At 40.4% G+C, this 13,183-nt stretch overlaps 1 protein-coding gene across 2 annotated transcripts in view; it reads right to left on the bottom strand.

Annotated features, from left to right (window-relative positions):
* The window catches only part of PLXND1 (plexin D1), an 817,829-nt gene that overhangs the window by 14,787 nt on the left and 789,859 nt on the right, over positions 1-13,183 (bottom strand). For both annotated transcript variants that reach the window (XM_044078628.1, XM_044078629.1), the window contains exon 34: positions 11,843-11,983. In XM_044078628.1, coding sequence (XP_043934563.1) covers positions 11,843-11,983 — 141 coding nt within the window. The remainder of the gene's footprint in view (positions 1-11,842; positions 11,984-13,183) is intronic.

The raw sequence follows: 13,183 nt of genomic DNA, 5'->3' as shown, positions 1-13,183 counted from the left end.
CAGACCACTCTACAAATAAAGATGTTTTTGTGATTGGTGACTCCATAGTAAGACACACTAAAAGACAGTGTGATGGTGAGTTGTCTTTCAGGTGACAGGATCTCTGATAGGTGAAGGAGCTTTAAGTGTCCTTGACATAAATATTATTATGACACAGTGGTAGCCGATGTGGGCATGACCGACTTGGCGCACAGAACTCTAAGGAATATGTAAAGAGATATAACAAAACTCTCCATGCATGTCACAAATTTACGTAAGACCCTGGCTCTTAGTGGACTCCTTTTAGCAAAAGTGATGCTTAGGTATAGTGAAAAGAAGATTGACTTCAGCACTTGGCTAAATAGTTGGTAACATTACAGAGGCATCCAGTATGTGTCAGAATTAGACAAGTTGCTTGATAACCTTACGTGCTTTGGTAAGGGTGGTCAGCACCTTTCATTTTGGGGCTTCTAAATACTGGATAAAGCTATTGCTGCTGCCATAGTGCCTTTTTATAAGTAGAGTCCACCTGCTGGTCATTCCAAGGTAATTAACTTATTAGTCTCTTATACATTTGGACCACATCCATGTCTGTTTACTGAAACTTTGTTGATATGTTCAGAAAGAATGCCCCCTATCATGCATTCAGGCCAGGTGGCTACTGTGGGTGTGTGCTTAAATTTTATAAATAATTCCCAGGGCCAGATTGTAGACCAGCCCACTAGAGGAAATAATATTCACTGATGGTGAACAAGTTAATACAGTCCCAAACAACCAGGTGGATACAAATACTAATCCCTGATGGTGCTACAGCATGTGGTTTCACAAAGGAGTTATATGCCCACTTGGATAAGTGTATACGTTTAGCATTCCCAACCAGATCTAAATAAAATGGGATATTTAAAAGCAAACCACCTAGTAGATCACCAACATAAATATGTTCTATAAAAAAGGAAAAAAAAACTCCATAGAGTATATAGAAGATCAAATACTCCCAAGTCAAAGAAAACATCAGAAATTTGACTAAAAACCTAAAATAAAATAGCACTAGGACTCTTAACTTATGTTACCATTTAAAGGATAATTACAAATTATTCTTTAGGTACATTATGAATCTAAGAAATAACACTAAAAATTGCTCTGAACTCATTTATAATGGCACTACCTACTCTGACCCCAGACATTGCCAGACATACTGGCAAATAAATTCAGTGCTAAATTAACCCCAAAGATGACCGTCTAAACCCCATTTTTTTCCTGAAGATCATAGATCTCCCACCATTACTAATGAAGATGCACTTAAGGTGCTACTAAAGCTAAAAATTATTTTTTTATGGAACTTGATAACATACTTGGCTTTTGTACTAAACAGGCAGTGGCAGAACCACTTCAACAATTATTCAACCTAAGTTTAGCCACTAGATTTGTCCATGAAATTTAGTGTACAACAGTTGTGATGCCATTCCACAAGGGTGGCCCCACCACTGACCCCAGAAATTATAGACAAATTGTCCTGATATGTCTAAATTGCAAAGTCATGGAACACATTATAACTGTTCTGATAAACTATGACATCAAAAATCTCATCAGGCTAGATCTGCAGTAGCTTACTTTGTGAAATGTACATCCTGCCTTATGCATTTGTCAACTTCTTTAAAAGAGCAAGTCAAGCTATTGATAGTGGTCATGCCATCCATACGGCATACCTAGACCCAACCAAGGCCTTTGATACCACCCCCCATGCTAGTATAGTTAATAAACTTAATGCATGGCAAACTATCTCCTTTCTGTTAAGTTGGATAGCTAACAGGCTAAAGGCAGAACTTACACAGTATGCATAGTATGTGCCTCAACTGAAACTATAAATGTGAGCAGCAGTGCACTGCAGAGCCCCTTTTGTTTGGCATTTAATTTTCTGATCTCTGGATCATGAACTAAAGCCTCAGGCTAACTAAGTTTACAGACAACTATGAAATGGAAATCGTTGTTAAGTCACCTTCAGACTCCCAAGCTCTGCATCAAGAACTTACACTTTTCAACACATGGTGTGATAATAATGGTCTTAAACGAAATAAGAAGTTCAATATTACTGCATTTGGGACACTACACCTCCCCCTCTTTACAACACAAATAATACCCCACTCCAAAAGGAAAGTGTTAGAGATCTTGGAACTTGGGTTGATAACTCCCTTTCTTTTGATCATTACGCAACCACAGTAATTAGGATGTCCTTCTACTTAGCTAGCTGGGTGACAAATTATCACAATTCAAGTGGGAACTGGATAATTGGATAAGTTGTCTCAAATTCACCCCTGGCTTTACCAGCCTAGCCCTTCTCAAGAGTGAATCAAAATATGGGGGATTCTCAAAAACTTATCTTATAGCATCTGACAGCCAGCCTACCTAACGAGAAGGATAGAAATTTTATTTTTTTGCTGCACAGTGTTTATCTGTAGCAGAAGCTGGAGAGCAGCATTAATGTCATATGGACATATCTGTGCACAGAGGAGAGGATGGATGTCAATGCATCAAGAGTGAGAGTGCTCATCGATGACTGGTTATGTCGCTGCAAGTTCTCCCCTTAGAGAGGTATAGGGAGTATGCAGCATTCCTGTAATTAGTAGCAGACAATGGAGGATGCTTCAGTTTTCCCCTTCCATATTCCCAGAGATAGATAAATGCTCCACCAGCTGTGCCAATAGGCTGGCAGTCTAGTCCAGAAGATATGCCATTTGGTCTACAGGGGCTAGAAAGAAATGTGAGGCACCAACCACATGTATATGGTCATCCTAGCCAAGAGTGAACAAAAACTATTTAAAAAAGTTTACAGAGAATGACATAAATTAAGAAGATGGGGTGTTACCTGGTGGAGAAGAGTGCAGGCTATGTGTACTGCAGCTTCTTAGAATAGGAAAAGGTGGCATAAGAGAGTGACAAAAACTTTAATTCCCCCCAGTCACTTGATTGTTTCACCTTATTATTCCCAGAAACATACTCAGGATGCCTATGCACTTCCTCTATACTCAAATCATTATTTGATTCTGTGATTGTGTATTCATTGTGTCATTCTATCCTTCTTAAAGCAGGATAATTAAGGGCCACACTCGTTTCATACTATCGATTTTCCCCTTAAATGTCTTCTCTTTTCAGTGCTGTTTTCATCAGTTAATGGTTGAATAAAAGTTTGACAATGCAAATGACTGCGCATGTCATTTATTTAGTATCTACAGTATCAGAAAGCAAGATCAAAGCATGTTTAAAGAAAATGATGTTCTTGGATTGTGTGGCAGTGGTTCACAGTACTACAGACACGTTCTGTATGATGAGTATAAAGTGTTCAGGTTTCTTACTGCATCCAGAATGTGTCATGCGAGCTTGAAGTAAACACAAATGACCTCAAAGTGCTTTGTATCATAATAGTTGAGCAAAGCTTAGAAAATCCACAGCTTTTAGAGACCTAAAGTCATAAAGTTAACTGTACTTCTTAGGTTAACTAAGAATAAAAGTTTATTTTATCGTTGGTAAGCAGCAACTATTCTCTCACAGTCACACCTTTTTGGAGGGGGGGGGAGCAATCTTTTGATCAGATGCCTTTTCCATCCATTCCTCAATGTATGGGTTTTGGATCCAGCTTATGATCCCACTTCAGATGCTTTTCTTGACTTTAGGATTTGTAGCTCAGGCTCCTCCTCTTACCCCATATCCCCTCCTGTCCCCAACGTTAACTCAGATCTTATTTGCTGCTCATTGAGTATGGATGTGATTTGTTGACGAATGTTTGCCACAGCTTTCTCTTGTCTTTTTCATATATTCCTGTCATCTTCAATAATTTAGTCTTGTTTTTATACAATGTTTGTACTTTTTTCCCTTGCCCACCAAAAAAAAAAAAAAAAAAACTTCTGTAGACTTTTCTTGTGCGTCTGGCACTCATTTGTCTCCTATTGTCTAGTATTTTATATCTTACCATTGCTGGTATTTTCCTGTTACCTTAAGGGTATTCTCCACTACTGTTGTTGGTAGCTCTGTTATCTGTGTGTTTGTCACTGCTGTTTTCTTTAGCTATGTCTGACAAACCTACTGGATTTGGGAAATGTGTCGCCTGCAGCCTTAAATGAGTATATTGTTTAGGAGCTACCCAAGCTGAAGAAGATTGCTCAATCTATACAGCATTTGGGCAATGAGCAGTTATTGAGCATCATAAATTGGTTCCTAAGGGTCTTGTTCTACCAGGATAATCTTCAAAATTATCTGTTTTTGGAGGGTCCCCATCCATGAAGAAGACCTTTGAGAAACATAAGAGGGACAAGAGCAACGAGTCCAAAGAGAAAAGTAAAGAAATGAGGAAGCAATCCCATAACTGCTCTCCTTCATCGGTATTATTTTTGACTCCATCTGCAAAACTTTTGATGCCCTTGGATCCTACAGCCACATCAGATCCAATCCCTCTATTATCCAAAATTCCTCCTCCTGCCAGAGCCAAGTTTTACTCTGCAGTCATTCTCCCTTAGACTTCATTCCCATCTTCTTCCAGACAGAAATCCTCCAGACCTCTAGTCACATCTTCTTCCCTAAGTCTACTGGAAGTCTCCTGGCTCCTTTTTGCATTGGACCTGTGAGCCTTCGGCCCTCTACTCTGCCTTTGGCATCCCTTACGCTAATCCGACCACCAGCTTTGGAATCTTTGGATCTGAATTTTCATGGGTTGTTCGTGTCAGATCCAAAGTTATGGTCTTTTTTGACTATGGCATTACCTATGGTCAAACCAATCCCCATTTTCTCAGAGCTGGATGAATCTCAGAGCTGCAGCTTTGGCACCAATTCCGGGGGCAAAGGCTCTATTTTAAAGTTGTCAGAGCTATTTCTTCCTCTTGGGGTTTCAGCATTCGATAACTCAACTCTGGCATATGTCTCGGAGCAGGTTTAGGTTGGTTTCATCAGACATCCTAGTGTGGTAGCTCTGGCTTCTACTGGGGAGTCCCTGGGCTCCCCCTCAGCTTCTGCCTTTGAGGGAGTTGAGAGTACTTTCTAAAAGGCTGGTGACTGGTTGTCTGTTTCCCTGTTGGTTCCACTCACTCCATAATTGGTGGCCCTCGGTTCTGATCCTACCCAGTCTATTCCACTGGGACAGCTGGTTCCTACAAGTCTTGAGAAAGTCTTCATTCAGGACACCCCTTGGTCTTCCAAGTTCTCCCTGGAGCAGCCCCCAACAGAGGCCCTTCAGAAGCACAAGTGCAAGAATAGGCAGTTAGAATCCCCCCAGGAGTTGACAGAAGATACGTATTTCAGTGAGAGGGAGCGGTCCCCCAATCACCACTTCAGGATGTCTCATTCGGTGAGATCCTTAAACGTCTGAGACAGAAAGAAGGTTGGTCTTCCAAAGACCCTTCTCAGAAGGAATCCATTTTTTTTTTAGGATTTTGTAACTGGCTTAGCTACTTCCTGAGTGGTTCCCATGGCTAATGAAATGGTGGATTTGATCTTTTGCCAGGAAAGAAAGGAACTGAACATTGCAGAACCAGTTCCTAGGAAGCCTGACAAATATCTTGTTGGACCTAAAACCATACTCACTGGAGCAAGGGCCCAGAGGTGGATGCCATACTAGTAGTGGCAGACACAAAGAAAAAGCTCATCAAGGACAGATCATCTCCCCAATCCCCTAACAGAGTCTAGAGCTTTGGACAGATTTGGGAAGTGAGTATATGCTTCAGCAATCTTTGCTCTAAGGTCTCTGAATTACTTGGCAATAATGACTAGATTTAAGAGGGATTTGCAAAGAAACCTCCAAGTCCCTTTCTGGGTCCATGTCTACAGAGAACAAAAAGATTTTGGATTTGCAGCTACTACCTTCCGATCCTCATTGAATGCCTCCATGCAATTAATTTCAAATGCTACAGAGTGCCACAAGTACAGGTATTACTGTAAGGATGCATGCCTGGATGCATTTATGTGATGTTTGTGAAGACGTTTAAGACATCTTTTATCAATACCCCATTTAATAGTTCTATTCTGTTTGGCCCCAAGATAAAGGACACACTTTTCAGAAGTGAGCAGGATGGGAAAACTCTTTTTGCCTTTGGCATATGGTTTTCTACTTCTTAGAGGACTTTCTCTAGAAACCAGTAGGGGGGTAAAAAGGTGTGGTTCTGAATATCCCAGGGTATTCTCAGGATTCTACTGGAGATAGATCTCCCTATGGTGGGGGGAGGGGATACTCTGATGGCAGATGTCACCCTTGAGGCAGAGGAGGCCTGCATAATTAAGGCTTCCAGGGACCTTTCCCAGAGAAGCCTTGCCAATGCTTGTGAACAGTTTCTGGACAGCTGTACTATGGAGGCAGTTGTAGGTCACTTGTCTTTGTACCCAGAAGCCTGGACATCCATCACCAAAGATGTCCAGTTGCACACAATTGTAACCAGAGGTTATTACATCCCCTTTATTTCACCACCTCCCTCAGTAAAGAAACCTCCCAATGTGCCAACCTCCCAAACAGAAGCAGCAGCATTAGAGATAGAAAAGCTGCTAAGAAAGTAAGTTATCCAAAAGGTTCCACCAGACCAACAAGGACTTGAAAGTTACTTGAGGTTCTTTTTGGTGCCAAAAAAAGAACAGGGACCACAGTCAATTGTAGACCTCAGCTGGCTGAAGTAGAATATCAAACATTTGAAGTTCCAGATTCTGAGGAAGGACAATTGGATGTGCTCAGTAGAGCTCCAGGATGTGTACTACCACATCAAAATGGACAGGCGATCAGGAGATTTCTTCACTTCTGCCTCGGAGCCAATCATTTTCAGTTCACAGTGCTGCCCTTTGGTCTTACTACATTCCCTGGCTTTTCATCAAATGCATGGCAATGGTCGCAGCTTATGTCAGTCTGCAGGGATTCCAAGTATTCTCTTATTCGGATGACTGGCTCCTCATTTTTTCTACCAACCTTCTTCTACCCCGGGCCAGAAACTTTACTTTAACTTTGCTTCTCCCTAGAAATCACAAAAAATCACAGCAAATCTCATTTCACCTCAGTTCAGACAGTTCACAGTGGCTCATCTAGTACAGATAGCGAGGCTGTCTCAAGGCATACTATCTTACCTGAGAAATCAAGCTTTGCAGCTTCTTTCACACCAGGCATCACTAGCCAGATTAGTATTACAACTTCTAGGATCAATGGCAGCTTCCATTACTTTGGTTCACCTGGCAAGACATTATATGAGAGTACTGCAGTGGAATCTAGCAGTTCAATGTTCTTTCAGACATAGCCCATGTCCTTTCCAATTATATCAGACATCTGCAAAGAACATATAACTTGGTGGATTCTGTCACCACCAGTATACCAAGGACCACTTTGTCTCTACCCTTTTCAAGGCCACAGTAACCATGGATGCTTTCTGACTGAGGGGGGGGGGGGGCATTATTTGGAGAAGATGGTCCAAGGCACATGGCTCCCAGCAGAGGCCAATCTTCACATCAGTATCTTAGAGATGAAGGCAGACCACCTACAGTTGCATGCCTTTGAGGATGGTCTCTCTCTAAGAATGATCTCTATCCAGGCAGACAAGATGTCAGTAGTCTGGTACATCAGTAAACAAAGGGGATCATGTTCATATCTATTGTATTGAAAAGCGATGAGAGTTTGGCATTACCCAATGTCTTCCAATCATTTTATAACAGCAACTCACATTCTGTGGAAATCCAACATTATAGCAGACAGATTGAACAGGTCTATCCTACTGCTTCACAAGTTGTCTCTCAATTTAGAAGGTCTGTTACAAGGTTTTTGCCAGTGTGGCCAACCTTGCTGCGATCTTTTCCCTTCTTCCATCAAATCAAAATGCAGGTTCTTTCCTCTAATTCCCCTACTGGGGGAATAACTGAGCAACAGGAGGGTGGCCTAATGGTTAAGGTGTTTGCCTTACAAACACAAGGTGCAGGGTTTGAATCTCACAAGGGATAATTGGCTAGGCTTAAAATGGCTAGCAAGGGCAGTTAGCTTAGTACTAATCTATGAACCTATAATCTATGAACACTCTAATTCACAGTTGGCCCTTTGGTCTCCTGTATGTTTTTCCCAACTCCTCTAATCCCCAAACTTCTACAGAAAGTATCTCAGCAGAAGACCACATCCATCCCCACTGTCTCTTACGGGGGTTCCCCTTTCTTTGGTCTCACCTGGTACACCCTCCTTGGGAGCCTGATCCAGATCCAGATCTTTTGTCTCCCTTATCTGGTATGCCCAATCCAGACATTTGGGCCCTGAAAGTAACTGCATGGTTTCTCCACTTCCCATGATGATTAGTCAGTCCAGGCTTTTTTCCTAAGTGGTACACATTCTCACACCATTTCAAAAACCTTCCACTAGGAAGATATAAGAAAGTAAATGGAAAAGATTCTTTATTTGGGCTTCTGAGATAAATCTGGACCCCCTTTCATCACCCATCTTTGTAATGCTAGATTTCCTCACTTCTGTTTTCCCTGTGGAGCCAGTTATTCTACTACTAAAGTTCAGCTAGCAGATATTTATACTGTTTATGTGGGTAAAGATCATGCTTCTTTAGCATCCCTCAAATTATGCAAAGCCTTTTTGAAGGGTACCTTCCTTCTTAAGCCTCCTATTAAGGATCCCACACTTCCTTGGGACCTCACTATTAAGTTAGAGACCATGACACAACCCTCCATTCAAACCTGCTTTCAAAGTGGGCCTAAAATTTTTGTCATGGAAAATGTTTTCCTGTTAGCCATTACCTCAGCCAGAGTTTTTGAAATTCAGGCTATGTCTTGCCAACCACCAAGTATCATCTTTCACAAAGGCAGGGTTTCCTTATGAACCATCCCCTCCTTTTTCCCATAAGTAGCTGCAGAGACGTCCCTTAATCAAAGCATACATCTGCCATTTTTCTTCCGAAATTTCTCTAATAATGGCGAGTACATGTTAAACTTACTAGATGTGCATGAATAATTATGTTTTTATCTGCCTCAAACTAAACCCTTCTGAAGTCAGATCAGTTGTTTGTACCTTTCTTGAAAGCTATGATGGGAAAAGGAGTCTCTAAGGTCACTTTAGTCAGCCTACATTTCTCAAGTTTACAAAGGCAAAGGTTTAACCCTACCCAGACCACCCAAAACACATTCAACAGGATCTGTCTCTGCTTCTTTGGCTTTCTTTTCTAAGCTTCAATTTATGACATCTCTGCTACTGCCACATGGGTCAAGATTCATACATTTATTTCCCACTACAAATTGAATCTGCTTTCCAGAGATAGGGCTGCTTTTGGTTCTGCCATCCTCTGGAATATTTATGCATGATGCCAGTCTGATAACATAATAGGCTGGTAAATTTTTCCCATACATTGAAGAGTGGACAGAAAAGGCAATATCAGATATAAAATTTATATACTCTGTGTTCAGGACTAGCCTTTGGTCAACTGGTGCCCTAGGCAAAATGTCTCCATGGTATCCCCCCAACACCATCCTGTGCCCCCATCCTGGTCTACCTACACCATTCAGATTATTGGAAAAGTGCCGCTGCTAGGGCAGTGCCCTAGGTGGCCACCTAGTTGACCTATGCCTATGGCTGGCTATGTCTGTGTTGTCTGTTTCCATCCTTCCTAATCTCCTCTCCCTCCATCCCCCTTCCATTTCATGGAAGATTTTTCATATTTTGACTTTTGGCATGACTGTATGAATTACAGCTCCAGAACAGATTCCTTTTTATACATTAGTTACATGGATACATACACCATTTTTTGTGGTTTTCCAGGAAATTTTAGGAAGCATGATCTGCAGTAATGATGAGGGAGGGAGGGGAATATTGGTAAGTGATGGGGCCTGAGCTTTAGATCCTAAAGTCTGAAAAAGTGGTTGAAGTTGGATCCCAGGTTGGCGCTGAAATCCATACATTGAGGAAGGATGGAAACAGACAGCACAGATCTATCATTACGATGAGTACATAACTTTTTTTTTTTTTAATCAGGAAGTTTCAAATGATACAAGTTGTCACTGAGCCTCTGAGTTCTTGGTGAGGTTCAAGCTTGCCAGGAAAGCAACATTTTGTCACCAAAAAGAATTTTCACTATCTTAACAAGATCATGACAGAAGTGACAGAACACTTCCCTAGTCACATTAGGAGAAGTAAGTGCAAGTCCTACGCATGGATCTGTGATCTAAACTTTTGAATGGATGCCTTTGAACAGCCAGACTTTGGCTTTTGCCTCCCTTGATGTCTCACAGAGCTCAGAAAGGCCACTGTGGATATATAATGTTTTACTATATCATAGCATAGCACTTTCTGCACACACCTTACACTCAAAATAGAATTTTTTGAGTTGGTTCTTTTACTAATCCAAGTAATTTCCACAGCCTTTATTTTTTTAGAAATTCTTTTTAAAACAGAGATGAGTATTAAATGAAACATTCTTAAGAAAAACTTCACCATGTATCTGAAAATGTAATATCTGGAAAGTAGTTTTATTACTAGATGTGCTTTTTTTATTAACTGTCTATACGTAGGGTAATGCAACTGGTGCAAATGTAGTCTCCACGGAAGTTGTAAGTATGGAATTCATGTGTCATGAAAAAAAACTAGGGCAAACATTTGAAATTAGGAAGGAGGCAATCTGGTCAAATATGCTATCTAGTATTGTTCAGCAATCTACAGGTGGTCTTCGAGAGCTTCACTGTGTTTTTCCATAATATCTGAGGTCACAGCATGCATTAGATATAGAGCATACATGTGCATAAGGCTGTAACATGTTGGTCATCTCTAGAGATGCCGGTAGACAAGTTGCTAATCAGGTTGAGCCCATTTGTTTATAATGTGATAATGCTTGCGTGTGTTGTTGTTGCGTCTTTCGGCTTATCCCGGTTAGGGGTCGCCATGGCAGAACTCCGGTCCGGTAATGTTTGGTAGTGGATTTTTACGTGCCGAGTTACCAGCCCTGACACACAACCTTCAAAGAAGGCTCGCCTATTCACGCATGCCTCCACACAGAAGACGCTCTAGCTGAGAATCGAACGCGACAATGTCTTGCTGTGAGGCGACAACGCTACCGCAGCACCACTACCACGACTGATAATGCTTGTGTGTGTACATGATCTAAATCAGTCAAAAACAAACATGTAAGGTTTAAGGTAAAACTGGAGGGAATGACTTATAGCTGTGCATTCCTGACACTGGATTTGTGCTATGGTAATCTTTTTACAACCCTCTGGATCTCTGAACACATTAAAGAAATATTTGTTTCAGTACCTAGACTGTTAAGTCCATTCAACTGCAACTGTCTAATGAGACAGACACCACTAACCTTTGGCCTGGGTCACAAAAGGATATCTTTTGGAGAAAGCAATCATAATGGCATGTTACAAAGTAGCATGCTATGTATTTGTCTTAGCTGATAATATGATTCTATTAGTATTGCAGAAGTCTCAACTGTGGGATTAGACATTTTATCATTTCATGGTGCACTATTGTCCACTACCTAAAATACATGAACCTTGGCCTTCACCTTGTCTTAACTCTTCAACTCCCTACATGCTTTGTTACTTTATGAGTTTAGAGCAAGGATCCAAAAATAAGCTTTTTAGCCATTTTATAAATCTACAGTAAAATCCCAAGATGGCTGATGCCTAAGCAAACATGTAAAGCACTTTATGCAGTACATGCCATCCATCACACACAGACACACACATGCAAAGTACTGCCTCACACTTGAATACAGAATCACAAATGCTACAATGACATTATTCTGTCATCTTTCACTGCCACACCCAGCAGTGGTGAAACCATGCCTCTAAACCTATTCTTCCACCAGCTGTAATCTTTTAGTTATAAAGAATATCCAGAGCTACTTCTACCAAATAATTATTTGCTTACCCAAGAGTCTTCTGCCAAATGGGCATTCATTTCTTGTTCACTAAGAGGTGTCATTTCTTGGATCTGTTTGTAAAAGGTCTGTACAGCCTTTTTGTATTCAGGAATTTCTTTGGCATACAGCAGCTTGTTAGTGGGAGAGTCCTTTTGGAAGAAAAAAAATAGTTACCTTTTATTAATACTGCTGAACAAATCTGTGTTTAAGATTTAATATGTTGCAGTTTTGTTTTTTTGCAAGTAGCCAAAAATAAATGACTTGTTTATAAACAAGTTCCTTCTCAAGTGCACCTTGGTTTAACTTACCGTCAGGGGAAGACTGCAAACAAGGAAACCTAATTTGACTGAATACCCAATTAACCATTATATAATATTGCTTTTAGTTATCGTGCAGTTTCTCTGTTTCACTTTACTAAAGCTTGCTCCATGTGGATTTGTTACAAACTTATAATTGTGCACATACACACACTCACTCACTCTCTCTCTCTCTCTCTATATATATATATATATATATGTGTGTATACATGTGTGTGTGTGTGTGTGTGTGTGTGTGTGTGTGTGTATGTAAGTGTATATATATATATATATATATATATATATATATATATATATATATATATATACACATATACATATATGTATATATATCTATATAGATATATATATCTATGTATCTATATACATATATATATATATATATATATATATATATATATATATATATATCTGTATATATGGGTTCTGTTCAGCTCGAAATACTGAAATCTCGAATTTCAGTATTTTGAGCCCAAGAAGCCGAATCCACATAAGAGCGAAAGTTTAGAAGCATGAAATTCAAAACCTCGAATACGGAGGTTTTGAATTTCACACTTTTAAAGTGTTGCTATGGTTATGTATTCAGGTAAGTGTGTATGTGTGTGTGTTAAGGGGTTTGGGTTGCAGCTGTGGTGTGTGTCAGTGTGTTTTGTTGCTATGATGTGTGTGCGCGAAGAGAAAGTAGCTTGTGTGGTGGTGTTTTGTGTGTGTTTGTATGTAGTGCGACCTCGGAGTGAGAATATTTAAGTAGGGGGGTGTAGGGGGGTTTGCTCCCCCCTTTTTCATGTAGTAGAGGGATTGTGTGTGTTTGTGTGGTGGATGGTATGTGTGTGTGTGTGTGTGTGTGTGTGTGCGTGTGTGTGTGTGTGTGTGTGTGTAGTAAAACCGTAAAATTCTAAACTTCCTGTATTCGAGGTTTTGAATTTCGCTGTTTTTAGTTTTCATTGTTTTGTGGATTCCACTTCTTGGGCTTGAGATACTGAAATTCGAGATTTCAGTATTTCGAGCTTCTGAAGTGAATCTATATATATA

The sequence above is a fragment of the Protopterus annectens genome, chromosome 7.part1 (genome assembly GCF_019279795.1).
Source record: "Protopterus annectens isolate FY-2018-M chromosome 7.part1, PAN1.0, whole genome shotgun sequence".
NCBI classification, from domain to species: Eukaryota; Metazoa; Chordata; order Ceratodontiformes; family Protopteridae; genus Protopterus; species Protopterus annectens.
This window is presented reverse-complemented; position numbering and strand designations above follow the sequence as displayed.